Genomic DNA, 26,743 nt, shown 5'->3' on the forward strand with positions numbered 1-26,743 from the left:
GTAGAAACTTGAAAATAACAGTTGCAGCCTGTCCTTCAATCTTTCTGCATGGAGGGAGAATGCATGGAAAAAAACTGCACTGCAAATCTAAAACAGTTTCAGACCAGTTTAATGATCATGATGCTCTCCAGAGAATCCTGGGAATTGTAGTGCAGGGAATTTTGGTAGGCCCTTTCACAGGACAGGACTACAAATCCCAGAGTTCTTCAGTTCGGTAGTAGTCACAGTTAAACAGGTTTCCTGGATGGGGCTGACGGGAGGAGGAGTCCAGAAACATCTGGAGAGCACCAGGTTGCCGAAGACAGCCTTAAGCCACTACATGGCTTCTTCTCCCTCCCACTAGGATCTTTCAGATTGAAAGGAAAAGAAATATTTTTTATTAACACTTCAAGCTGCATGAGCCCCCCCCACTCCCCCCCCCCGGGGTATTTCCTGTTGCTGCTTCGTGTTTACGGAAGTTGCTTCCCCTGACAGTTCACCAGATACGTTTCTATTTGGGACAGGCATTGAATGGCTCAGATTGGAAGCTATTTAAAGTAACCATGTTTTCCTGAACTATTGTGTTGCTATTTCTGCTGACCATTTTGTTTTCCACCCTGCAGCTCCGTGAAAATATAGTTTTATAAGTATTCTAAGGTATCAAATATAAAATACCGTATTTTTCGCTCTATAGGACACACCTTTTCCCCTCCAAAAATGAAGGGGAAATGTGTGTGCGTCCTAAGGAGCGAATGCAGGCTTTCGCTGAAGCCTGGAGAGCGAGAGGGGTCGGGGCGCACCGACCCCTCTCGTTCTCCAGGCTTCAGGAAGCTATCCGCAAGCCTTCGGAGCGTGGTGGGAGTTCCCGCCGGGCTCCAAAGGCTTGCAGATAGCAGCCTGCAGCCTGAAGCCCGGAGGTGCAGGACCAACTCCCGCTGCACACCCCGGGCTTCAGGCAGCTATCCGCAAGCCTTCGGAGCCCCGGGCTTTGAAGGCTTGCGGATAGCAGCAAGCTCCGGGAGCGCTTCCCCTGCCCCAGCCCCGCGGCTAAAAATGAAGCCAAGACAGTGAGCAGGATCCATGTCACTCGCTGTCTTGGCTTCTGCCAAAGCTGCGAGCAGCCTCTCCCGGCTGGAGAGGTTGTGCACGGCTAAAGAGGAAGCCAAGACAGCCAGCGGGATGGATCCCGCTGGCTGTCTTGGCTTCTTTGCTCTTTGGGGCTGGGGGGAAAATATTTTTTTTCTTTATTCCCCCCCCCCCGAAAAACTAGGTGCGCCCTATGGTCCGGTGCACCCTATGGAGTGAAAAATACGGCAAATGTTCATAAATGCACAAGGTAAACACTCGTACATAAATATATAAACCACACATCTGAAATATTACAGGAGATAATAATAATAATAATAAATTTTATATCCCGCCCTCCCCAGCCAAAGCCGGGCTCAGGGCGGCTAGCAACAATAAAACAGTACAACAGTACAACACAACACAACACTCTAAAATCATTCATTATAAAATTAATTCAAATCAAACCAATGGCAACCATTGGGCCAGAGCTCCGGGAAGATTGCCATTGCCTGAAGCCATTTTGACTCTCCCAAAGTGACCTAAAATGTTCCTCTGCAGTAGGAGTAAATGGGGAAAGCTTTCCAATTGTCTTTTCACTTGCAAATCCCATTAACAATACTGCCTGGAATCTAGGGGGTTTACCTGCAAATCCAGAATGGCAAGTTTCTGTTAAGCTGAGCAGACTATCAAGAGGTATGAATTTGTAAATAAGAGATTCAAGAACTTAAGTATTTCGCATCTCAAAAGAATGGCCCAGCTACCCAGGATATGCCTTCAGAGACCATTCTCAGGTACCCGGCAGACAGGAGAGAAGCAACACTCTCAAATTTTTGTGGGAGACCACCTCCTTCTGTGATGTATGTATGCTTTTTGGGTGGTCTTGGGCTAAAGGGTGGGCAATTTCAAAAGTCTTTAAAGGTTCCTGCATACTTTGCTCTTCGCCTCTCATGCCCCCTTGCAAGGAGGGGAGGGAACTCGGTTGCAACAGTATAATAAAGATCTGCCTTGCTTTCTCTGGATCCTTGACTCCATCCATTCATCTCTGACTGATCATGGACTCAGGGGACTCAGTCGCTTGGGGAGTTTGGCAGCAAAAGTCAACCCCTTTATTTATCAGTAGGAATGCAGCCCAAATATATCAGGGAATCCTGAGGTCTAGAAACTTGATGCACTGCCTGTTAAAGGGAAAGGAAGGAAGCCAAGTGCTGAAAAGCTGTATCAGACACTCCACACAAGCTTCTCCACCCCTGATAATGAGCAGCGCTGATTATAGAGATAATTAGCACTTGGGTCTCAAGCTGCTGACATGCAAGGCTCCTTGAGAACAATTTGGATTCTGAGATTGTCCAAGGCTTGGAGGCTCCTTGAATGTGATGCTCGTAGTTAATTCTATAAATAACTCATCTTGACCATGGAAACATTCTGTTCTTTAAAAAAAATTGTATATATAATTATTATTTTTGCAAGCATTCTTCTCAGCTCTCTTCCCATGTTACATTGCAGAGCTGTGCTATCAGCAAACTGAATTGTATGTGCTTATCTTTAAATAAACAGAAAGGTCTCCAGAAAGTATCAGAGGGGTGTCAATAAAGGAATCAGGTTATGGCCAATTGCTGACTTCAAGCAAGGTCATGTACCGGTCATCACACGTCACACTGTGGTCAACATCATCCACAGGAGCTCTTTCAGCAGCTTAATGACAGGCAAAAATAAAACAAATGATACTTTCCCCATCACTGTTAAGGGAGTGTTGCATCTGTTGGATTTCTGCCAGTCACCAGACTGAAATCAGCACAGGCCAGCAGCCACACGTTCTGTTGGCCTGTCCTAAAGGGACCGATGTCTCCCCAGGAGAGACAGCAAAACAAATAATGATGGTGCAGTCCCATTTAACAGGCATAGCTGTTACTTATCTTGGTTTTCAATCCACTAGCTGTCATGATTCCCCCCCCCAAGGAACTGGGGATTATAATTTGGTGTGGATTCAGAAACTCCAGTTAGCGATCCTTTGCAACCTCTTAAGAAACCCAACCCCAGAGACCAAGGGTGCTCCCTGGTGACCTGTTTATTGAGCATTCATTCCAGTTTGTTTACAGAGAGTTGTGTCAAAGCAAGGGTTATTATCCCACACTTTCCAGTGCCTTTCCCCATCATTTTCTGTCTCGCAAAAAGTCTTATCTTTTTGGGGGAAGCGGGTTTGTTGTGCAAGAACTCCCAATCACCTTTACTTGCGCAACCTGAATTTCCACGCTCAGGTGCCTGCAGCTTTGTCCTCTCTCTGCCCCTTTGAACTATTTTCTAAGAACACTCATGGAGTTCTAGTTCCCACTTCCTTCATAGCCACCCACAACCAGGCCCGCTTCAGACACTCAGAAACATACAGCCAGGCTGGCTGGGTCTGGCAGGAGTTGTGGTCCAAACCACCTGGAGAACACCAGGTTGGCAAAAATTGTGGTGTGTAAAAGCAAAGTATTATTATTTAGAAGTAGCCTAGCAAATTCTGTACCTCCCTTCTCAGGTTTGCTACCCAGAATCCTTAAATCCTGCACTATCCATCCTTGCTGTCAACTGCAATTCCCATTCAGAGAAAATAAACTCTAATTTGTGCAAGAAAATTTGAAAGATAGCTTTAAAAAATATTTCCTTCATATTAACTCCTCTTTAGAGGGCACAAAGCATTATACCTCATATTAAACCAAACAGCTGAGCCATCCGTGGCCACACAGAGACAAATATCATCACCTTCCCATAATGAATGAGACTCAACACTTACTTATTACAAAATATCTTTTATTGTTAAAATAGCTTGTAGGTCTCCCCCTCCCCGTTTTCTTTTTGTACATACAAGGGGGTGGGAGAAAAATCACATTCACGGAGTACATATGAGGGCTAAGAGAATCCCACCATTACACATTCTCCAGCACACAGTTGAAGATGGAGGCAAAAGCTGGTGCAGTGATTTGAGTTTCCTCTTATTTTCAGTGATCTGACTTTTGGTTGGTGATCTGGCTGGATGATCTGAATGGCAGCATAATTTTTCCAGGTGTATTTAGTTCAGAGACCAAATGCCCCCTCTGATCAACAAAGGGGTATGACTGTGGGCATGTTCACATCGCAGCTTACTCTGCATCCTGGGCCCTCCCACTTTTTGAAGCCACATATTCCAATATCAGCCACAATCTATATCAATCCCATAGTTTCTTGACAAGTACCGCTGTTTCATGCATTCCCCCCTCAAACCAGCTTGAATCCAACTAGAAAAATTAAGCCCCCTTCACTTCCTCCTTAAGGATAGTGTGTACATTTGAGACAGCCGTTGTGCATGATCAGATGAGTGCATGTGTGCAGACAACAGCTTCATGGGTAGGATTTTCTTTGGCCCTGGGGGTACCAGAAAGGTCATGCACATCAGGTGAAGACACCCCTGCCCCCTCTCCAATGTGAGCCACACTCTGCAAATGCAGCCTTGAATGCAGTAGCAGAGGAATGAAGTCGTTGCATTTTAAGCTTGTGGTGCAGATACACTAAGTACAGGCTGGCCATTACCCATGAGAACAGCCCTTGCCAACCTGGCACCATCCAGGTGCTTTGGACTACAACTCCCATAATTCCCATCTAGCATGGCTATGCTCCCATCAACTCCAGCATCATGTAGCTTCACTGGCTGGGCCTGAAGGGAGTTGTAGTCCTTAACCTCTGAAAAGGTACCAGATTGGAAAAGGATTGGGGGTTGGCCAGGCGATAACCAAAGGATTACACTGTGATCTTTAACCAAGTATATGCAGCAGAGAGATGGCTGCCACTTCACTGCTTCCTCATTCTCACCAAAGTCCCATCACCCCCCCTCCTTTCTGAAACTCCTTGGGATCTTCTGCCACTCAACACAGGTCAGCCTTTGGCAGTCCCATGGCCCCCCAATGGCAGTTGCAGTCCAGCTACACCTGCAGGGCACCAGGTTGGCAAAGGCTGATATGGACAGTAGTAAGCCAGATGGGCCCACGGGCTGCCTCCACAGAAAGACAGCTTCCCATGTCTGCTAAAGCAAGAGAGAAGGTTTTTTTGCCCCTCGTACCATAGTAGGGAAGGTTGCTAAGTGACAACCTAGACAGTGTGCATTTACTTTTTAATGCACAAATAAAGCAGGAGGCAGAGTAGCTCATTACACTCACTATCTTTTTCTGTCTTTCAGCCCCACCTGCATACACCTTGTTAAAAGGTAGATGCAATCTCCAGGCAACCTCCATTTCCATTGCAGGTGTCACATCACCCGCACAACACTGGCCATTAAAAAATAAATGCTAAAACCTCTTGAATTCTATATATAAAGCATGCAAAATTAATAGAATCAAGGCAAATACCCACAAATTCCCTAAAAATCAGCCTTGGCCGCTCATTAGTAAATTGTTTTCCTAAAGGATGCTGGCTGCTGAAGTCCTGTTGCCAGAGATGACATTCCCTCTTTCCTCTCTCATTTCCTCTCACTCTTCTAAGTCCAAAGTCTTCAGCATAAAGAGATTTGCTCATTGGGTGCTTCCCATTTAGGCTTGTAGGGTAGAAGACAGGGGAACCAACAGTAGGAGCAGCCAGAGCCAGTGATAGGCAGAGCCGACTCATAGACTAAGGAGGGCAGAGCTGACAAGCAGTGCCATTCCTTTGGAATGGATGCAGGTAAGAAGGCAGGCAGGTGGTGACTGATTGAGGGCAGACAGTGTTTTGTGGGGCAGCGGTACCCCACTTGCCCTAAGGGACCCCTCTCCCCTGACTGCCACCTACAACTGCTTGAAAGGCAGAAATTAGCAGGCTCTAGGCCCTAAAAAACAACACCTGCAAATTCTTGCATCTCAAGCCACTGTTTATGGCACAGCTACAAATGTCACTTGAGAAGTTGGCAACCTCATCCCATTAGCAAGGAGCAAGAGCGAGGCACTTCCAGAGCAAATCTTTCCACTTAATTCCAAGCAAAGTTTGCAGAAAATAAGCAAACCTGCCTTATTTACTCTGAGCAGAGAATTTTGAGGCTTCTTCGGTTCAGAATATGTCTTGGCACATAGCATGAACTGCCATGATTATACAGCTTGACACTTGACATGGGGAAAAACACTTCTGCCACAATCACTCATTATTATACAAGGAATGTTGCTCTGTAAAGTGCATTGAACTCTACAGATTTGGAAAGGGACAGCACTGCAGTCACTATAGTCTGCTCTGAAAGCCATTATTTGTACGGAACACTTCTGATTTTGCTACAAGTATGATGGAGGACACAGAACGGAAATGAATTCCCTGCTGTTTATAGCAATACAATCTTATATCACCATCTTGCTTAGTAGATGAGGGCAGGAAACGAGAAATAAACAGATATGCCAAGCTACTCTGTATGCCCAATGAATGTGCTCTCTCTTAACAGCAGATCTCATCCTCAGCACAATTAACTGGCTGTGTCACACTTTAAGAGCAAGCTCAAACAGCCTCCTTTGTTAGGGTTTGGCAACCATTGTCCACTGGGCCAAACTGGACCTACTAAGGCAAGGATGGAGCACTGTAGGACTCCATCTCCCATCAACCCCAGCCGGCACAACCAATGGCCAGGGACGATGTGAACAATAGTCCAATGACAGTTGGAGAGCTGCAGGTTCTCCAATCCCTGTGCCAAAATGCAGCTTGCTGGCTCACATGTTGCCAGCCTAGATGGATACTGGTGAAGCACACTCATCCTGAGCAGCAAGGGATGCTCTGCAAGGCATAAGCTACTCAAGTCTCTTGCTTCCTCTCTTTCACTGATCTTGCCCAAAATGCAGTTGCCCAAAACAACCACTTGGCTCTCTGGTGCTGTTGGGCCCAGTGGCGTAGCGTGGGGGGTGCAGGGGGGGCCGGGCGCAACATCTGGGGGTTAGGGTTAGGGGGCGCAAATCCACGGGTTAGGGGGCGCATATCCACGGGTTAGGGGGCGCAAATCCACGGGTTAGGGGGCGCAAATTCACGGGTTAGGGGGCACAAATTACTTGCCTTGCCCCGGGTGCTGACAACCCACGCTACGCCACTGGTTGGGCCAGAGTTCCCTGTGAAGAAGAATTGGTTGCTAAGGCACTCAAGGAACTGTAGCTCTGGGAGAGGAATAGGAGTTACCTTACGACTCTCTGCATCCTTAACAAACTATAGGTCTCAGAATTGCTTGGAAGGAGTCGTGACTGTTTAAAGTGCTGGGAAAAGATAAAGCAGAGACATCACCTTGCCGACAAAGGTCCGTATAGTAAAAGCCATAGTTTTCCCAGTAGTGATATATGGAAGTGAGAGCTGGACCATAAAGAAGGCTGATCGCCAAAGAATTGATGCTTTTGAATTCTGGTGCTAGAGGAGACTCTTGAGAGTCCCATGGACTGCAAGAAGATCAAACCTATCCATTCTTAAAGAAATCAGCCCTGAGTGCTCACTGGAAGGACAGATCCTGAAGCTGAGACTCCAATACTTTGGCCACCTCATGAGAAGAGGAGACTCCCTGGAAAAGACCCTGATGTTGGGAAAGATGGAGGGCACAAGGAGAAGGGGGTGACAGAGGACGAGATGGTTGGACAGTGTTCTCGAAGCTACCAGCATGAGTTTGACCAAACTGCGGGAGGCAGTGGAAGACAGGAGTGCCTGGTGTGCTCTGGTCAATGGGGTCACGAAGAGCCGGACACCACTAAATGACTAAACAACAACAACAAAAGATAAAGGACCCTGGACAGTTAAGTCCAGTTGAAATGACTATGAGGTGTGGCGCTCATCTCCGATTTCAGTCCGAGGGAGCTGGCATTTGCCTGCAGACAGCTTTCCAGGTCATGTGTCCAGCATGACTAAACCCCTTCTGGTGCGATGGGACACCATTTACAGCAGTGCCTATTTATCTACTTGCACTGGTATGCTGTTGAACTGCTAAGTTGGCAGGAGCTGGGACAGAGCAATGGGAGCTCACTCCATTGCAGGGATTTGAACTGCTGACCTTCCGATCAGCAAGCCCAAGAGACTCAGTGGTTTAGACCACAGTGCTAGTGTCTCAATCAAGGGAAGTAATAGTACCACTCTATTCTGCCTTGGTTAGACCACAATTGTGTCCAGTTCTGGGCACCACAATTGAAGATGGATATTGACAAGCTGGAATGTATGCAGGGGAGGGTGACCAAGATGATAAAGTGTCTGGAAACCAAACTTTATTAGAAACGGTTGAGGGCGCTGGGTATGTTTAGCCTGGAAAAGAGACTGAGTGGAGATATGATAGCCATCTTCAAATATATAAAGGGCTGTCAAATATATAAAGGGAGGTCCAGCTCCAAGGGGGGAAGCCAAGTTACTGCGAGAAGCCAAGTTACAGGGAACCAGGCAGAGGGCCTTCTCAGTGGTGGCGCCAGCCCTGCGGAATGCACTCCCCCCAGATGTCAAGGAAATAAACAACTATCTGACTTCTAGAAGACATCTGAGGTAACCTGTTTCGGCAAGTTTTTAATGTTTGATATTTTATTGTATTTTTAATATTTTGTTGGAAGCTGCCCAGAGCGGCTAGGGAAACCCAGCCAGATGGGCAGGGTATAAATTATTATTATTATTATTATTAGTATTAGTATTAGTATTATTAGTATTTCACATAGAGGATGAAGCAAGCTTGTTTTCTCCTGCTCTGGAGGGTAGAACATGGACCAACGGATTCAAGTTACAAGAAGGGAGATTCCGACTAAACACCAGTGAGAGCTGATCAGTGGTGGATTCTCTTTCCTTGGAGGATTTTAAACTGTATTGAAACAGTTTTGTCTTCCAAGTTAGGAATCATCTCCAAATGCCTGTGTTAGAAAGGCTGTGTGAAAGGTCATGTAGTTAAGCTCTGGGTAGCCAAAGCACAGGCAGATTCACACATTCATGTGTATGTGTGCGTGTGTGACAAATTCCAGAGTCCGGTTAGGCTGCAATAGATTGTAATGGATTGCCAGAAGTCACTTCAGCGCCAGATGGGGGGGGGGGGGAATTGTCCACCAACTGTCCTGCCCCACCCTATATTTTGCCAGAAGAAAGGTGGCAACCCAACCCTAACCAGAGGCCTGTGAGAAGCCTGCAAGTCAGGCACAATAACAGCCCTCCCTTCACTTGTGATTCCCATTAGCTGAAATTCAGAGAAGCCTACTGTACTGCCTCCAACAGTGGAAGTGTGTGTAGCTTTGAGGAATAATTATGTTGCTTTTTCACAGATGTTGCAACTGCTAGATGACCGCAGATAGCACAGACCTGCTTATACAGTGGTACCTCTGTTTTTGAACGCGCCTCGGAAGCCAAACATTAAACACAGCTTCCATTTTTAGTTTTCTGCTTTCAGTTTTCGGTTTTGGAACTTAAACTGTCTTCCAGAACGGATTACATTTGAAAACCGAGGTACCACTGTACTTATCTTTATAACGGTTTGTGGTTCGGGTGCTCATAGATAGGACAGCTTGCAGCTGAATTACGGTTTATTTGTTCGCTTCGGCAGATATAGAACTCGTTAGCGGTCCGGACGTGGCTTTATCGTTTGAGTCAGTGTGTAAAAACATAGAGACATGGACCAAATATGGAGAAAGATAAACGGGTGATGGCTATCGAATTCAGAATAATGGGAGATATCAACAAGGGCGGGGATTTTAGTAGTCTAATTAGGCCCTGGGTAGGCAAACTAAGGCCCGGGGGCCGGATCCAGTCCAATCGCCTTCTAGATCTGGTCCACAGGTGGTCCGGGAATCAGCATGTTTTTACATGAGTAGAATGTGCCGTTTTATTTAAAATGCATCTCTGGGTTATTTGTGAGGCATAGGAATTCGTTCATTATTTATTTTTTTCAAAATATAGTCCCACAAGGTCTGAGGGACAGTGGACCGGCCCCCTGCTGGAAAAGTTTGCTGACCCCTGAATTAGAACATTTTTTAATCAATAAACTTTTTGCTGCTTCACCAGCTTCATTCAGAATTTATTTTGTAGGTCTCAGGACCCACTTCTAACAGTAGCCAACTCTGCTGGGCCTTGATTGTAAAAAAATTTCTTGCTAGCTATTTTTTTTAACACTAGCTGTCCACCTTCTGACTGAGGAAGCCTCAGTAAGCCAGTTTATCATATGGGGCAGAATCACAAAAGTCCCAGTTTAGAATATAGAAATCACTTTATCCGTTTCATATTTGCCTCCCACACAGAATTCAGAGAATTATTCTGAGATGTATATCAGAGATGTAAAATGCATTTTGAAAAAAATAATAATGTTGCATTTATTTTTGGGGTGGAGGGAGAGGAGATTTGGGACACATCCATAGTACAAATCTTGCTTTTAGGACTCAGAAAAAAAGATCAATAGGACCCATGTGGAACATAACCATGCAGATACAAATGAGGCACATATTTTGGAAAGAAACGGTTAGCAAATTCAGATGTGAGAGAAGTATTTCTGGAAATTGGTTTCCTCATTTTTTTCTTTAATGACCCATCGAAAGAACAAAACTATGAGAGAAAAGCTAGGCTTCATCAGCAGAGCTTTCCAGTTTTCTTCTATGCTTTCACACGCTCAGTCTTCCCCAACCTGGTGCCCCTTGCCCCACCCCAGAAGCCTTGAACTACAACTGCCATCAGCTGTGTTGTCCAAAAAACCCCAAACAAACTAGAAATGCACTAGGTTGTGGAAGGCTAATTTAGACTATTGAAAATGGTCAAAAGTACAAATCTCTAGAATTCAGATTGCAAAATATTGACATTGTGACTTCATTCAGTCACCACCACCCTCAAACTCTGAAGGAGAAACTTTTTGGCTGACCTGTTGTGATGAGGGGAATTCTGTTTGCTATATATCTGTTAAAGACAAAGGAACCTTGTCAAAAAGGTTGGCAAACCTACATTTGCATCAGGAGGGCCGGGTCTCCACCCTTTTATGTTTTTACTGACCTTTTGTCCTGTACCTCAGGACAAAAATGAAGTAGGCAAAGCTTTCTCCTCCACTCTCTCCAGCTGAGGAAAAGCTGTTGTCTGCTTCACTTTTCCACATTAAGTTGTCCTTATAGGCACAGGAGCAAAACCATTAGAAAGTTGACAACGCTGTTAAGGGGAAAGAGGGCTTCTTTCCAACTCTGCAGGGCCATTCTGTGTCAGTTACAGTTTGGGAAAGGGGCACCTGTTGAACTTCTTCCCCTCATGGAACTGGCTGGCGAAAGAGGAAAGTGCTAGTCTCCAGTGGAAAAGAGTTTCCAATTCAAAATGGTGGATAGCTAGTAGGAATGAGATAGGACACTTATTTTGAAAGAAACAGCAGCAGCAACCTGTTCAGGGTTAACTGAAAGCTAGAAATTAGGGCTATCAGCTGATGAAATAAATATTCCAGTACAATTGCAAGTATTACTCAAAAGTAAATTTCATTGGTTTCAATGGGTTCAGGCCAGGCACTTTGCTGCCTGAGGCACAGCAGAAAGTTTACCCCACCCCACTGGAATGTTGGCACATGAGGTAGAAAATGCTAAAGCCCCTCTTCCTCTCCCTGAAATATAGTTACAATTATTATAATAAATTAATTAGCTAACAATTTGCTGCCTTTTCGTGACACCCCAAATCCTGCTGCCTCAAGTGGCTGCTTCGCTCCACCTAATGGTAGGGGCAGCCTGGAGTGGAATATATTCCCTGGAAAGTGTGCTTATGCTTTCAACCATGCTTGACTGTCATGGGCCAGGAGTTGGCTTCACCTGCTGAGCAGCAGCCTGAAGGAGCAGAAGGTGAAGTGATTCCACCTGCTGCTGATCAGCCTTCTTGCTCCTGAGGGGAACCAGCTGGCTCCAGCTTTCTTAAGCAGGACTTCCAGCCTCAGCCAGTTGCTGGAAACATTTCTTGTTCCTGGTCAGACTGGGCTGCTTCTTGCTTCTTGTGACTTCAGAACCTCAGCTTTCTTGACCCCCGGATCGTCTGACTATGTGAACTGAGATACTCCAGACCTTTGGACTGGACCAGACCTTGCATATGGGCTCTGCCTCCAGACAAGTCCCCCCAAGTTCGGCTGGCTTCTTCCTCCACTGAGCTCTGCCGTGTCTGGCAGCACAGGACTACGACATTGATTAATCAACTAAAAGCACTTGAGGACAGGCAAGATTGAGACTGACCATGAGGCAGAGTTAGGAAACTGTCCCAGGTGGCAGATACTGGGGGGCAGTGGGGCAGCCTCATGGCTGTTCCTCCTGAGCCCCCTTTTGAGACAAGATCTGCGTGAGCCACACAACCGGCTATAGTCTTGCCAATATTCAAGTAAGATTCAGCTACCAGTCCTGTTTGGCTTCTGCATGTGGAAGTGCGGGAGGACCCCATCTTCTCCTTTGTCTCAGGCAGCAAAATGTCTTGGGTCAACCCTGAGGAGAGGCATTCTGTCCTCCAGAGTAGAAGAAGGAAAAGAGAATGAAATTTCATCCTCATTTTTTCAAATGTGTGTATTATACACAGACACACACATCTCGTTGCAATCATCATTTTGTTCCCCAAGTGATCTCGGCACTTTTTAAAGACAGATTTTGGCATCTAATAAATTAATCAGACTGATTAATTACAACATTTTGATTGATTAAAAAGAGTCCCCCATGTAACTGATCAGCAGATTTAACATTTTAAAAATTATTTAAATGTAAAATACTGCAGGTGTCAAGCACCATTTCAGAATGTAACACTAATTTTCCAAAAGGTATCCAGGGGGAATCTGGGTAATTAACATCTCTTTCAGGAAAACTGGTGGAGAGCATTACTAGAGATAGAATTGGCAAGCATATAGGAGAGCAAAACCAGCACGATTTCTGCAATAGTCTCACTAACCTTTCAGAGTTCTTTGAGAGTGTCAGTAATCTTAGAGGGTGAGGTGCTTGAGCCATCAACACTGGGTAGTTTTGCTAAGGATTTTTGTGAAGTCTGTCACCAAAGATTCCTTAGCAAGCTTAGCAATAGTAGAAAAGGAGGAGAGGACCTCTTCTGGATCAGAACAAAACAGGGAGCCGAGCAGGAATACAGGGACAGTTCTCCCTATGGAGTGATATAGAAAGGAGACCCCAAGGACTGGAACCGGGACTTGTGCTTCTTAAGTTGTTCATAAACCATCAAGAATTAAGGGTGATCAGTGAGGTAGAAAAGTTTGCTGATAACTAATTGCTCAGCACAGGCAAAACATAAAAAGCAAAATGGCAAATGCACTTCAAAGCAGGCCAGCGCGAAGTGATGCTTGGGAGGACAAAAAAACATTGTTTCACATATATGCTCTTTAACTGGTATCAACTACCCAGGACTAGACCCAGGGCATAGTGGGCAGCCTTAAAAGAGGATTAGATAAATTCATGAGAATAAGGCTATATTCTGCCTCCATTATCAGAGGTAAGATGCTTCTGAATAAAGCTAAAAGCTGAGACTCACAAGTGTGGAGAGGGATCTCACACTCTTGTTCTGCTTGCAGGCTTCCCATTGGCATCTGTGCACCAGCTACTGTGAAAATGGAATCCTGGACTAGATAGGCTCTTGGCTGTGTGGGAGAAGAGGGAGAAGGCCGCCTTTATGATGGAGTCTGCTGTGATCCACACATGCATCCACTAACCAAAGTTGATGAACCTGTGGCCATCCTGAGTTTGTTGGCCTCCAGTTCCCAGGAGCCTGGATTATGGAGAGCCAACAAACGCTGAAAGACAACAAGTTTTCCAAAAACCTGCTCCAAACTCAAAGAAAATATATTCTTTTCCAAAAAAAAGCACTTTGTTCTTTTCTCATACATATAGCAGCTTTCGTTAAGCGATCAACTAAAACTCATAAGTTAATCAACTATGATTTCTTTAACTGGGGGGCGGTAGTCAGTCAAAGGCTTCCATTCAATGCTGCAGTCCTTGGGGATGTAGGTCTGCATCCAACTAACTTCTACTCAGTGTAGACCCATTGAAATTAATGGACCTAAGTTAGACATGCCAATTAATTTCAATAGGACTACTACAAGCTGGACTTTGTGCTGCTGCGGGAACCCACCTCTTCTGCCCACCTCCACGTGTGAATGTGTTTCCTCCTTCCACATTAACACAGCTCAGGCCAATTTTGCACACCTGAACCCTTCCCCCGAACATAGTAACCTAGCTGCCAAATTTTCAAAGGACCACTTCAGCTGTGCCTTCAATAGCCCTTTAAAGTGTGTGCAATAGGCAGCCTATAGCTCAAGGGGACTTTGTCTGTTGATTTCTACAGATCAAGCTGCCCTTGAAGGTCAAAACACAGACCAGACTGGAGTTTTCTTCTTAGTCAGTTGCCAACCCTAAATAGTAGCAAAAAGCATCTGGTGTCTTAGAGGACTTTGCTTTCCTGATTTAGAAGCCAGTGCCTACCCTTCCGTGCACATGTTCCATGGGAAGAATTTGGAATCAGAGTTGGAAGAGACCCCAAGGATTATCTAGTCCAACCACCTCCAATGCAGAAATATTTGACGTTATCTGCGAGGACTCCAGAAGCAAAGGAATAAGAAACACAATAAAAACAACCCAGGTTGCTACTTTGCTGCTGCTATTTTAAAACAGGGCTGCTTTTGTGCTTTTAACAGCAGCTTAACTTGCATAAATGTAACAGCTGAAGTTTTTCTTGATGTGGAACCAAAAGAGCTACAAAAGCTTGCCTTTCTAAATTTCTCCAAATCATTTTGCCTTTAAAGACACAGGAGAAGAGCTGATTTTTAGAAGTTAACAACCTACCATGTCAAAAAGCACCGTCCAGGGAATTTCCCAATAGCTGGTTGCAATCAAATACAACAAACATCAACATTTGGCTCAAATCACCCTTTTAAAAAAAAATCAGACCATTTTAACCACCAACTTTTGCTTCCAACCCTGCATGCGCTGTGCCTTTAAGAGCCGCATTTCAATGTGCAGACGTTAGCGAGCAACACTATTTCCATGCCGACACCTTTTTACAAATTTTCTGTCAAAGGCACAGGAGCAGTCCCATCCATTTTATCTTGGCCAGTTGGCAACCTGACTATCATGCCTTCATAGCTGCCAACATGCCCCTGAAAAAGAATTTTCAGTTCTAGATTCCTGAGCAGAGAAATAAACACTTTGCAGATTTCTTCTGAAGCATGTTCAACATTTACAGATATAAATGGATTAGTTTTAGGCTGTTTTTGTGGCTTACCTGGATGGCACAGGAGGCTGCCAAGTGGTCAGGAGGTGAGGAAATTTGCCAAGGTTGTTCCTTTGCCTTGACAGCATCTTAGTCTGCAGGAATCGCACAGGAAGCTTTTTGCAGCATGGAGACAAAAACATTATCACCTACTAATCCCTGCAGATCAAGCTGCTGTTAAAGGCACAGCAACAGGGGTAGTTTGCAAAGCTGGCAACCCTTGAGCACACTCTCATTCAGCCACAGGATTTAGGGGGAAAAGGTTCCTGTGACCCAACTAATCAGAAGATATTTGGCATTGGCACATAATCTTTCGGTGAAAAAAAATATGTTGGCGGAACATATGGGTGTGGGTCTGCATTATACACACACAGACAGAGATAGCTGAACTAAAATCGACTGCCTGAAAAGCCAGTTTCTATCCAGCACTCACCTCACTCCCCTTTCTACAAACACAAAGCCAACAAATAAATATATTTTTCTTTTTTTAGTTTAAATAGCATGATGAGTTCCGTTTCCACAAGGGTCCCCATGCACTCTGAATTGCTTGCTTGCTTGCCCTCACCCAGCCTCTCTTACCAGGCAGTCTGAGTCCACTGCCTGCAGAGAATCTTCCTAAAAGCCTTACGAAAGTCCTGATTGAAGATGGTGTATATGACAGGGTTCAAGGAGCTGTTGCAGTAGCCAATCCAGAAGAAAAACTTAAAGGTGCTATCTGGGATTGGACAGTGCTCTGGGGGACAGATGGCCCGGAGGCTGTAGAGGAAGAAGAAAGGGAACCAACAGATGACAAAGACCCCAATCACCACAGCCAGGACAAAGGTGAACCTCTTCTCCCGGTTGAGGTGTGTCTTCCTCTTCCAGGGGTTGGCACTGAGGGTCTTCACCCTCCTCACCAGCAGGACCTCCCCTCTCGCAGTGGCCAAGGTGTCCATGCCCTGAGGGGAGTTCTGGGGGGGTCCATTGCCCCGCTTGATGCTGCTGGGGGGAAAGCACTCTGAAGATGGCTTCTTCTCAGGCAGGGACTGAGAAGGGCTGGTGGCAGTTGCTGGCTCTGGGTCTTTCTCCTCCTGGCTTACAAGAGAAAACTTCTCAGTAGAGAGGCAATGGGTCTCTGGCTGGTCGCTTTCCTGAGTGGGTATCTGGTGTCCATTTGGCTCCCCTTCTCCCCGAGGCTTGGATTGGTCCTGCTTGGGAGAGGTTTCGACAGATGGAGCGGCGATGATTTGGGACACCCCTTCTTCTGCCTTTGTCTTGGGCTTCTTAGCTTGAGTCCTCTGCTTGTTTCGACGCTTGGCTATGAAGTAGATCCTAATATACACCAAGATCATAATGACGCAGGGGGCAAAGAAAGAGCAGGTGCTGGAGGAGAGGATGTACCAGGGCTCCTCATTCAGCTCACACCTCCTTGCATCCTCTTTGGCATTGTTTGGGTTCTCATTGAGGACCAGCGGAGGCAAGGAGATGACGGCCGCAATCAGCCACACCACAAGGATGGTGCACTTGATTCTCCGTGGCGTCCTCTTGGAGTTGTACTCAATGGCTCTGCTCACTGACCAGTACCGGTCCAGACTGATGGCACAGAGATGCACGATGGAGGCTGTGCAGAAGAGAACATCCAAGGCCAGGTAGGCTTTACACCATGTCCTGCTGAAATACCAGTAGCCCATCAACTCATTGGCAAGAGAGAAGGGGATGATGAGGGTGGCCACTAGGATGTCTGCGGCCGCAAGGGACACCAGGAAAAGGTTCTGTGGGGCTTTCAGAGACCTGCTGGTCAGCACAGCAATGATCACCAGAATGTTGCCAAAGATAGTGAAGATGATGAGGAAGGTGGTGACAGCTGCAATGGCGGCGGTGGCTTGGATATTGTAGCCGTCATGACCGCCCATGGTAGCCATGATCATTTAGAAGGAGTGGCCCTACAGGTCCAGGTGGGGTGTGGGGCCCACCTTCTCAGTTTCACATGTGCCTGAGGGTCTACAGATCAGAAGCCCCCCATTGTTACCTGAGTCAGAGGAGAAGCAGCAGTTCAGGGAGAGAGTTGCCAGGGCAGAGTTGCTGGTACTTCTTCCATACTGGGATTCTTCCAGCCGGAGCATCGGCTTCTCTTGCTGTAATGCTAAACTGCTCTGGATGCTAATCCTTTGCTAATTCACAGCACCACTCCCTCCAGTCCACAATAGCGATCTCTCTCGCCTTCTCTCCCTCTCCGGGTCATTTGCTTCTTTCCTCCAATGCCCAGGCACTTCTGATCACTGTAGCACTGTTGGCTGGGAATAACCCAAGAAGTTTTATTCCTTCTCTTCCTCTTCGCTGCTGGAAAAGTTGAGAGATCTGTGCAGCCTGGCGACTGAACTGCGCTCTGCTTCACTCTCTCTCTCTCTCTCTCTCTCTTTGCTTGACGTGGACAGACCAAGCCTCCCAGTGCCTTTTGAAACGAGCTGCAGGAGGAGTTGGGTTTTTCTCTCCACGAGGAATCTCTGACATGTGATGTCATGCAGTCTTTCAGCTTTTTGTCGGGCTCCAGGAGGGGAGAGAAAGGAATCAAGAGTGGGGTGTGCAGAACATGCAAACATACACACATACAATCACAATCTAGCAGCCGCCAGGACTTTCCTGGGTTCTCCAAGAGCCACTCACCTCCTTTCAACTGAGTCCCTTCAGCTACTCAGCTGACTCTTCTCTCTTGGTCCAGCCTCCTGCCAGGAGAGCTCACCATGGCCTGCGAGTGTGTTTTTTACAATGCAGGTTGCTCTGTAACTAAATTACTCTGATAGCTGCTGTGTATATGATGACTCAGACCAGCCAGCTTTCCATCTGAGCCCTGCTGTGTTTCATCTACCCTTCTGGAAACTTTGATATGGGGAGATCTGGACTTTGAAGAACTGCAGCACTGGGTTGTTTAATAATAATAATAATTATTATTTAAAGAAACAAAAACAGAGAGAGCAGGAAGGATGCTCTTTACAAAACAGGGCGAGAATTTAGTACAATGCTTCTCAAGTAAATGGCCATCTACTTTTGCAATTATAATACAGATTTCAATGGAACTTGTAACCTGTGGACCACCACAGAACCCAGTCCAGCCAATGATAAGGACTTCTAAGATTAATGGGGGGGATTTCAAGCTCTTCAGACGCCCAGCTGCTGGCTTACCTCACACCTCCTCTCTGCACATTCTCTATTCCTGCTCTGATATTGGAAAGGAGCCAGGAAGGCAGAACTGTCTTGGAGAAGAAGAGGTCCCTAGGAATGGAGGCATTGGGGATGGCAAGGGGGATGGAGGGAGGGCCAAGGGGAGCAGGAGGCTTGGGAAAGGAGAGTGGGAAACATAGGAGCCAACTACAGGGGCCAAGGGGTCTCCCCCCCCCCCCAATATTTGATGCTCTCCCCAAAGTTGATGGGCATTGTCATTCAAATGGTGTGTGTGCACCATGTCATGTGATCGATTATGTGGGGCAGGGCTTATCTGCCCCCCCTTTTGTTCAAGTTGGCCCCCCTGGTGAGCACAGGCAATAGCCCCGTGAAAAGAAGGGGAGAATAAATCCAGAGAGAAGAGTCTAGGGTAACAATGTACACATCATCACAAAAACAGGGGCAGTGGGGATATGGATTTCAATCAAAGTTGCATATGCTAATTTATATGTATAGAGGCTGATTTAGAAATAATAATAGAAATTAATGTTACCAGGGACTGGGTGACCTGTGCACCTGCTCAGCCTGCTGCTGCTGGGCAATTTCAAGGTCTCCCTTCTTATGAATTGTTAACATGATACCAGACAGATATGCAAATAAAACACAGAGCAGCAAACTCCAGACTTGTGTAATCTATTTTGCCTTAGGGTTGCCATACATCCAGGTTTCCCCGGAGATGCCCTCTTTTGCGGGGCTGACATGGCCATCTGGGCAGATTTTTGCATTTTAAAGGAAATATTTGGTTTGGGGGGGTTGGGTTTCTTTGGGGGGGGGAGTGGCATTTCTTGTGCCCTGGAAATGGATGTGCCGTGTGGAGCAGTCACTTTGGCCACAGGGGAGCATGCGGAGGCCATGGCATGCAGAGCATCCATCGGAAGGGGGAGATCCATTGGAAGATCAGATACGGTAGGGTTGGGGGGTTGTCGGCAGCTATGCCATGCAGAGCTGCTCCCAGCCCATGCCGCCAATGCAGGATGTCGGGCAGGCAAGCGCCAGAGCCCAGAATGCCAGGGCAGGCAGAGGGTGGGCGAGTGCTGCCCTCCACTGCCCCCGAGCTGTGCGACCTGTCACTGGTGCCTGCCTCACATCTCCTGGGGTGCCAGTGGCTCCTCCATCGGCATCTGCCCATTGACGCGCAGGAAGCTCCCAGGTTTGCATGGGTGGCGAAAGCCACCCAGTATCGACTCAGCAGGTGGGAGTGCCACACTGTTGCTGGGTCTCTTGCGTCCTGTTCCTGGGTGGGTGCAAGCTCCGGTCAACATGTGGGGCCTCTCTCTCTGCTGGGCAAGGCATGGCGGGTCCCTCGGTGCTGGGCACGGCCCCATCCACCACCCAAGCTCTCTTGGGCGCACTGGCTAAACAGAGGGAAACTCTGGAGGCCCGCAGGGGAACAGTGGCCAGACAAGGCATGGGCGGTCATCCAGCGTCTTACCCACGATCGGGGGGAGGGGGTCAAGCAGTCCATGTTTCCCGCCACTTTGCACGCCACGGCCGCTGCCAGCCCGGGCCAGGAAAGAGGCATGTGGGCCTGGTGGTGACACTGGCGGCAGGCTGGCGGCAGAGTGCAGTGGAGACCAAAAATGGCAGTGCCTACTATTACTACTATTTTTCTTCCTCCCACCTACAAATGTGTCTGGTTTTTTTGCTTTTTGAACCCTGATTTTGCCTTTTTGCTAGAACGCAAAGGATCAGCTAGACCCAAATGCAAAGTGAATATAAACCTGAGTATAGAAGAACAAACCAGTAACTCGCTTACTTCTCTATGCAAAGCTGCAGGAATACTGGTCAATGCCTGGTTACAGGCAGCCAATAATACTCGTATTTTACAGGTGAGGGAACACCAAGGATGATAGAGACCTAGTGGGTTCAAGGCACATGATGTTGGCTTTCTTTGCAATTTCCCTTGCCATTCTTAAACTGTTGGCAGACATAAAGCTTTGCCGAAATACCAGAAATCAGCTAGAGAACTAATAATAATTTATTTATTTTATGGCATTTATATCCTCCAAGGAAACATACATGGCTCTCCCCATCGTCATTTAGGGCCTATCCACACTTCCTCTTGTCTTGCTACTTTCCTCTGAGGAAAACAGCTCTTTAGCACTCAATTGGAGCAAACAGCAATTCAGGTTTTCCATGGATTGAATGTTTGCTCCACTTTGGAGCTAAAGTTTCCCTGGGAAATGAGTGGAGAAAGGGGAAACCTCTCAGACTTGCTCTTTGTAGGCACAGGACAAGCAGAAGTATGGATGAGCCCTCAGTCCCTGTGAATTAGGTTAGGCTGAGAGGCAGTGACTGGCCCAGGGTTGTCTAGCGAGCTTCACGGCTGAGTGGCGATTTGAACCCTGCTCTCCCAGGTCCTTGTCAAACTCTCTAATCACTACCCCACACTGTCTCTAGATGCCATTCTACCTACTCCTTCAAACAGAGGGCTGTCCTCTGTGATGTAGGACACCTGGCCAGCCTAGAAGGGACTGAGGCAAAGAGTGAGAGTAGATCTCCAGAACCTGTGGAACAAGGAAGTCTGAAATCCACAAACTAACTTGATGGACACTGCAGGAGGCCTCACATTTTGTTTTTGTGTTCCCTTTAATTGCTTACTCTAGTTACAAATGTGCCCCTAGAAGCATACAAATCCTGTGAAATGTAACCATTGGGGGGGGGGGATGTTGAATGTTCCATGTTTGCTTCTCCACTGCACAACATTTGTACATGTGAGGAGGAGGCTGGACTGATAAGAGCAATTAAACTGTTGAAAATATACAAGGCAAATAGATTCCTGTGCACTCTCTCTGAGTTGGTGGATATCAAACACACAATAGAGGGGGATGTTTATTTACATAGCAAATATCACAATTTTTCAGCAGTGAGGGAAGAAGCAAGCGACTCGACTCCTCTTCCTACCTCACAGTGAATTATAAAGAGAATTGGAAATTACCTGAGCCCACAACCTCTAGATACAGCTCAGCATTATTCTGCCAGGCTCAACCTTTTTGTCAGAGCCACTTTCTCCTCCATCAAGCAGAAAGGAAGTGTTTGGGGAACAGCAGAAATATGGTAGTAATAATAATCATTAAAGGTCCCCAGGGATACTGAAGCCTGTTTGTGCTAAGTGCTGTAAAGTGCAGGCGCTGAAAGGCAGACAGTCTCTGCCCCAGACAGCTTACAATTATAAATGGAGCCAAGAGGACAGTGAAGGCCGAAGAAAGGGAAAGGAGGAGCTGGGAGGCTGGCGGTCGCAAAATTGATAAAGTAACCACTCGTCTCGCAGACCCAAATCCTCTTCATCTCACCACATTGCCTCATATTTTGGAGACAGAGAATTCAAAGAGGTAAATTCCCATCCATTATTGGCTTTCAAACAGATTGGAGCGCAGTGCCTGTCTTTTGCAGAAACAACAAGGTTTAAATACTTCCATTAAGAAGCTGTTAGGATGCTTGTCTGCCAATTCTTATGCCTCCGGCTTCCTCGTCAGGAACACACTGTTTGCCTCACAGCCAAAAGGGCTCGCTTAGAGTTAAAGGAAGTTTGCTCCCCAAAATTCTCCTCATAATTCTCTTCCACAAATGTAAAATGTGAAATATTATTCCCATTATTCTCTGGATATTTGATTGCAACACAATTAAAAATAAAACAAGTAAAAGACATTTAAAGCATTAGGAACATCTAAAAGCATTTTTAAACCATCACTTAGCCTCACCAAGGTGGCAGGGAACATCATCTTTCAGCCACCCAATGCCTAGGTGAACAGGCATGTTTTAAAATTCTTCCTGAACTTTAATAGTGAGGGAAACCGGCACGCCTTGCCAGGGAGAGAACTCCACAAATGGGGAACCACCACCCAAAAGGCTCTGTCATGGATTAACCCCAGCAAGGGCACTACCAATTTTAAAGTGGGCAAGAAGTGTTGGATTTAACATACAAATGGAACAATGGGAACATATGTGGACAAAGGAGTTAAAATATACATTGTTATGACTTAAAATATTTTTTAAATAAAATGATATACCGTTGGTATTTAACTCCTGATAAATTATTCAGAATGTATAAAAATATTCCAAATACATGTTGGAAATGTAAAGAACAAGAAGGGACATTTTCTCATGCTTGGTGGACATTTAAAAAAGCAAAAAAATATTGGCTACAAATACATAGATTGATGCAGAGAATTATCGCTTCTCAGCCTTTTGGCTACTATCAAGTGTAGTAGATTGATGCAGAAAATTATGAAGATTAACTTTCAACTGAAACCAGAATTCTTCCTGCTTGGACTTATGGATATACAATTAGAAAAAGACTATGGAGCTTTGTTTCAATACAGTGGTACCTCGGGTTACATACACTTCAGGTTACATACGCTTCAGGTTACAGACTCCGCTAACCCAGAAATAGTACCTCGGGTTAAGAACTTTGCTTCAGGATGAGAACAGAAATCATGCGGCGGCGGTGCAGTGGCAGCAGGAGGCCCCATTAGCAAAAGTGGTGCTTTAGGTTAAGAACAGTTTCAGGTTAAGAACAGACCTCCAGAACAAATTAAGTTCTTAACCTGAGGTACCACTGTATATGATTACAGTGGCGAGACTGTTGTATACACAAAGATGGAAAGACTCATTATTACCAGCAATGGAAGAATAGTTGTTAAAATTAACGGGCTTAGCTGAGATGACAAAATTGACATGCTAACAATGACCTTTCTCTGATTAAACATTTACTAAAGACTGGAAACCTCTCATAGACTGTTTGTGTGAAAAAGAAAATGAAACAATGACCTATGGATTTGGGATTGATATTGGTTCATAGAAAGTAGTTTTGTTGGTCCTTGTGATGAATGGACTTTTGTTTATATGTAGTGAAGAATTGGAACTTCTTTAAAGTTCTTTTCTATCTCCTCATTTTCTCTCTTTTCTTTTCTCTCCTTTTCCTCTATGTTTTTATTTTATTCAGATTAATCTTGGATAAAAAAGATATTTGGTATTGTTTTGTAGTTCTCTTTATAAACTCTAATAAAATTTATTCAAAAAAAGAATTGATTCCACTTGACAGATAATATACGACGACATTCAGTATTTGACAGGTTATCAAATCTGAAGATTTGATGCATCAGAAAATAAGGAAAAGATGCCAAACAAGTCTATCGTCCTTTTCAGGTGCTTAATATTACTGACTAATCCCAAATGCCCAAAAAGGGATTGAAGCACAATTTAAAAGCACCAAGGTACAAATTCACATGAAGAAATTTGCAGCTATTAATTTCAAGCTCTAAAGTGCTCCAGATTATTTATTTATTAAAGTTCTATGCCTCCCTTCATCTACCCCTTTGCAATGAACAGACCACACGCAGTTATGTAAGTTTAAAAAGAATTAATTACAAAACATTCCAAAGGGCAGATTCATGCATTTATCCAAGCAGCAGCAAGAAGAACACAGGCAGAATACTATTTGGTAGAAAGATAGCTTCAAGCACTTGCTCTAAGCTTGCTGCTTCTTAGACACGTCTTCCTTGGTCAGTTACATGGCAGCTTCACTTCCCCCCTCACAGAGAAGACAAGGTGTGACCTAGTTGAGTCTAGATCTCTCCCCCTTCATGCACTAACAAGCACTCAAGCATAGTTATGTTTGACCAGTGAGGCGTTCTCAAAGCAAAGGAAGGATTGAACTCTGATTAATAAGAATACACACAGAGGCTTGAACCAGCAAGACTCTGGGAAGGGTGCGTATAATAATCTCTCTCTGTCTCTCCACCCCTCGGCCCAGGTCGTTTTTTATTCACAAAAGAACTTTTACACAGTGTTTGTAAGAACCAATCAGATGACTTCTGAGCATTTCAACAAACCCCACGTGGGGACAAAGTTAAACTACAAACACTAGTTAGGCATGCATACTTTGGGGTAAATGAATGAAAACTACAAAGGAGTGCATTCAGCAAACCCGGAGGTCATAAACAATCAATACACATGATAATAAGGATGGCCAGGAGGACAGCGATCATTATCACCTTTATGTGAAACCTGTTTCCTGGCCCCAAGATTAACATCATAGATGAACATATCAGAAAAGCTACATCAGAGAAGATTGCCCACTATCTTTATGGCCCAGGATGCCTGCCTGGCAAAGCAACTGGACTGTGTACGTGACTTGTCAAGCAAGAGAAATGGGCAGTAGAGGAAATGGCCAGAGGTGCAGAGGGTTGTGGGATTTGGTCAGAGGTTATTGTCAATGTATCAAACCCAGTCAACATAATGCATTCATGGTGGACACAATGGCTTGATGCATATTTTATAATTCCTCATAGTAATCCCACCTGACCCCACAGTCTGAATATTTGCACTCCTACAGACCAGGGCCCTCTTAAGCATACCCGGCGCCATGGTGCAAAGCTCCCTCCACCCTGCTTCTCAGATGTTTTTTAGGGAGGGTGGCGCTGCCAGCGGGGCTGGAGGAGGCGGACAGCGGCTGGAGGGCGGCTCCTCCGGTGGGGAAGAGGTTCCTACCTCCCGGCTCAGCTGGCCGCTTCGTGCCATGGCAGATGGAGGCTCCGGGCGTGGCAATGCTTCAGCGCGGCATGGTGGAGGCGAGGGAGGGCGGAGAGCTGATGCCGGGAGGCGCCGCGTCCAGCCTCCGCCTCTTCCCTGGCGCCCTCCAGAACTTGGCACCCTGGCGCCCCGCGCCACAAGCCTCTATGGGTAAGACGCCCCAGTGTTTGACTGCTACCTCCCACAATCCTGAGGAAATAACATGGAGAGAAGCAGACGAGAAGAACAATTCCTAATTTGCCCAGGTACTTTGGCCTACGGCTGCCGATACCTTTGGCTATTGGCCATGCTAACTGCAGATGATGGGAGCTGTAGTCAGGTTGGGGAAGGCTGGCCTATCCAATCTAGTCAGGGAGAGACGACAACACTACTCTCCCAGTATGCAAAATGGCAATGCCATACTCTAGGCAGGAGTCCAGCCCCTGCAGAGAGCTCTGTTGTGGGCAATCTGCAGCGGGGCAGGGGGGGCACAGCCACTGCCAGGCCAGTTGGTTTCTATTCATGGAACTGGAGGAGGTAAGCCTCTCCTTTGCCCCATGGAGATAACACTGCAATCCTACGCATGTCTACTCAGAGGTAAGCCAGCCCCCAGCCCCCCCCCCCCCCGAGTTCAATGGGACTCACTCTCAGGTCAGGTTAAAAACTAGAACTGTATTGGGCCCTGCCCTGTAGCGTAATAGGAATCCCTTGTTCTTTGGTGTGCGTTTTTCAGGTTTATATTTCACCCTCAAGGAGCAAAGAACAGCTTCAAAAGAAATGATGGAGAAGACAGTGAGCCAACCCTGACAATGCCTCCACCCCTCCCGTCTGGATCCCAACATATTTAAAAAGGAAAAAAAGCAACCCAGGAGATCCTCATCACAAATCTATGTGGCCTATGACTGTGGTAAAATATCAGATATAACTTGTTTTTAAAAGAAACGTTTATGTGGAGATGGGCTGGGAAGAATGGCCCAGGAGCGCCCTCTGCTGGCTGAGGAGATCACTAGCCAGAATGAGTGCCAAAGCACTTCATGCATGTACAGTGGTACCTCGGGTTACATACGCTTCAGGTTACAGACTCCGCTAACCCAGAAATAGTGCTTCAGGTTAAGAACTTTGCTTCAGGATAAGAACAGAAATTGGGCTCCGGTGGCGCAGCAGCAGCGGGAGGCCCCATTAGCTAAAGTGGTGCTTCAGGTTAAGAACTGTTTAGGTTAAGAACGGATCTCCAGAACGAATGATCGTAAGTTCTTAACTCGAGGTACCACTGTACCTCTCTATATGTTCCCTTTCAGCACCAGCACCACTCAGTTTGTGGGAGGGCTGGTTAACCTTTTCCCCACCAGGGGCTTTTAATGCTTCAAATTACCCCCCTAGACTCCTTTTCTGTCTTTGATAGGGAGGAATATGGGACTTCTATCTGTCTCTGGGTAGGGTAGAAGAGAGGGGAATAGATATCAGAAGCAGTGAAAGGGGGGTGGATATGCAACCCTTCCTGTTCCAACTTTGGAGGAGGGGGAGACATTAATTGAAAATAAGAAAAAGAAATCCACACATGTCACGTGTGGTTTGAGCATGAGGGGGAAACTCAAAATGGCTCCCTTCCCAACGACCGTTTTGTGCCTGAGGTGTATGACAAGATGGCATCTCCCTCCTGCTCCACATAAGTTGGCAGCTGAATGTCTTCCACTGAAACTCTGGGCAGGAGGCTCTCGGATGTGCCAGACAGGCTTCATGGCGCACACAGCTGTTCTCCACCATGTCTCCCCCCCCCCCCATCTGCTGCCTGAAGTGTCTGCTTCACTCTGCCTAATGATGGAGCCCACCTTGAATTCATGCCACA

At 46.2% G+C, this 26,743-nt stretch overlaps 1 protein-coding gene across 2 annotated transcripts; it reads right to left on the reverse strand.

The window, feature by feature from the left end:
• Positions 1-3,820: 3,820 nt before the first annotated feature.
• Positions 3,821-17,093, reverse strand: ADRA2B (adrenoceptor alpha 2B; the record flags this gene model as incomplete). Of its 2 annotated transcripts, XM_083753315.1 has the most annotated exons (3): positions 3,821-6,876; positions 7,089-10,103; positions 10,169-17,093. In XM_083753315.1, the coding sequence occupies one exon, from the start codon at positions 17,091-17,093 to the stop codon at positions 15,762-15,764; it is 1,332 nt and encodes a 443-aa protein (XP_083609441.1). In that variant the 3' UTR covers positions 3,821-6,876; positions 7,089-10,103; positions 10,169-15,761. The 2 variants fall into 2 exon arrangements, with proteins under 2 accessions (XP_083609441.1, XP_083609440.1); XM_083753314.1 differs by having other exon boundaries at positions 7,089-17,093.
• Between the last annotated feature and the right edge of the window lie 9,650 nt (positions 17,094-26,743).

The sequence above is a fragment of the Podarcis gaigeae genome (assembly GCF_964106915.1).
Source record: "Podarcis gaigeae genome assembly, chromosome: 8".
NCBI lineage: Eukaryota > Metazoa > Chordata > Lepidosauria > Squamata > Lacertidae > Podarcis > Podarcis gaigeae.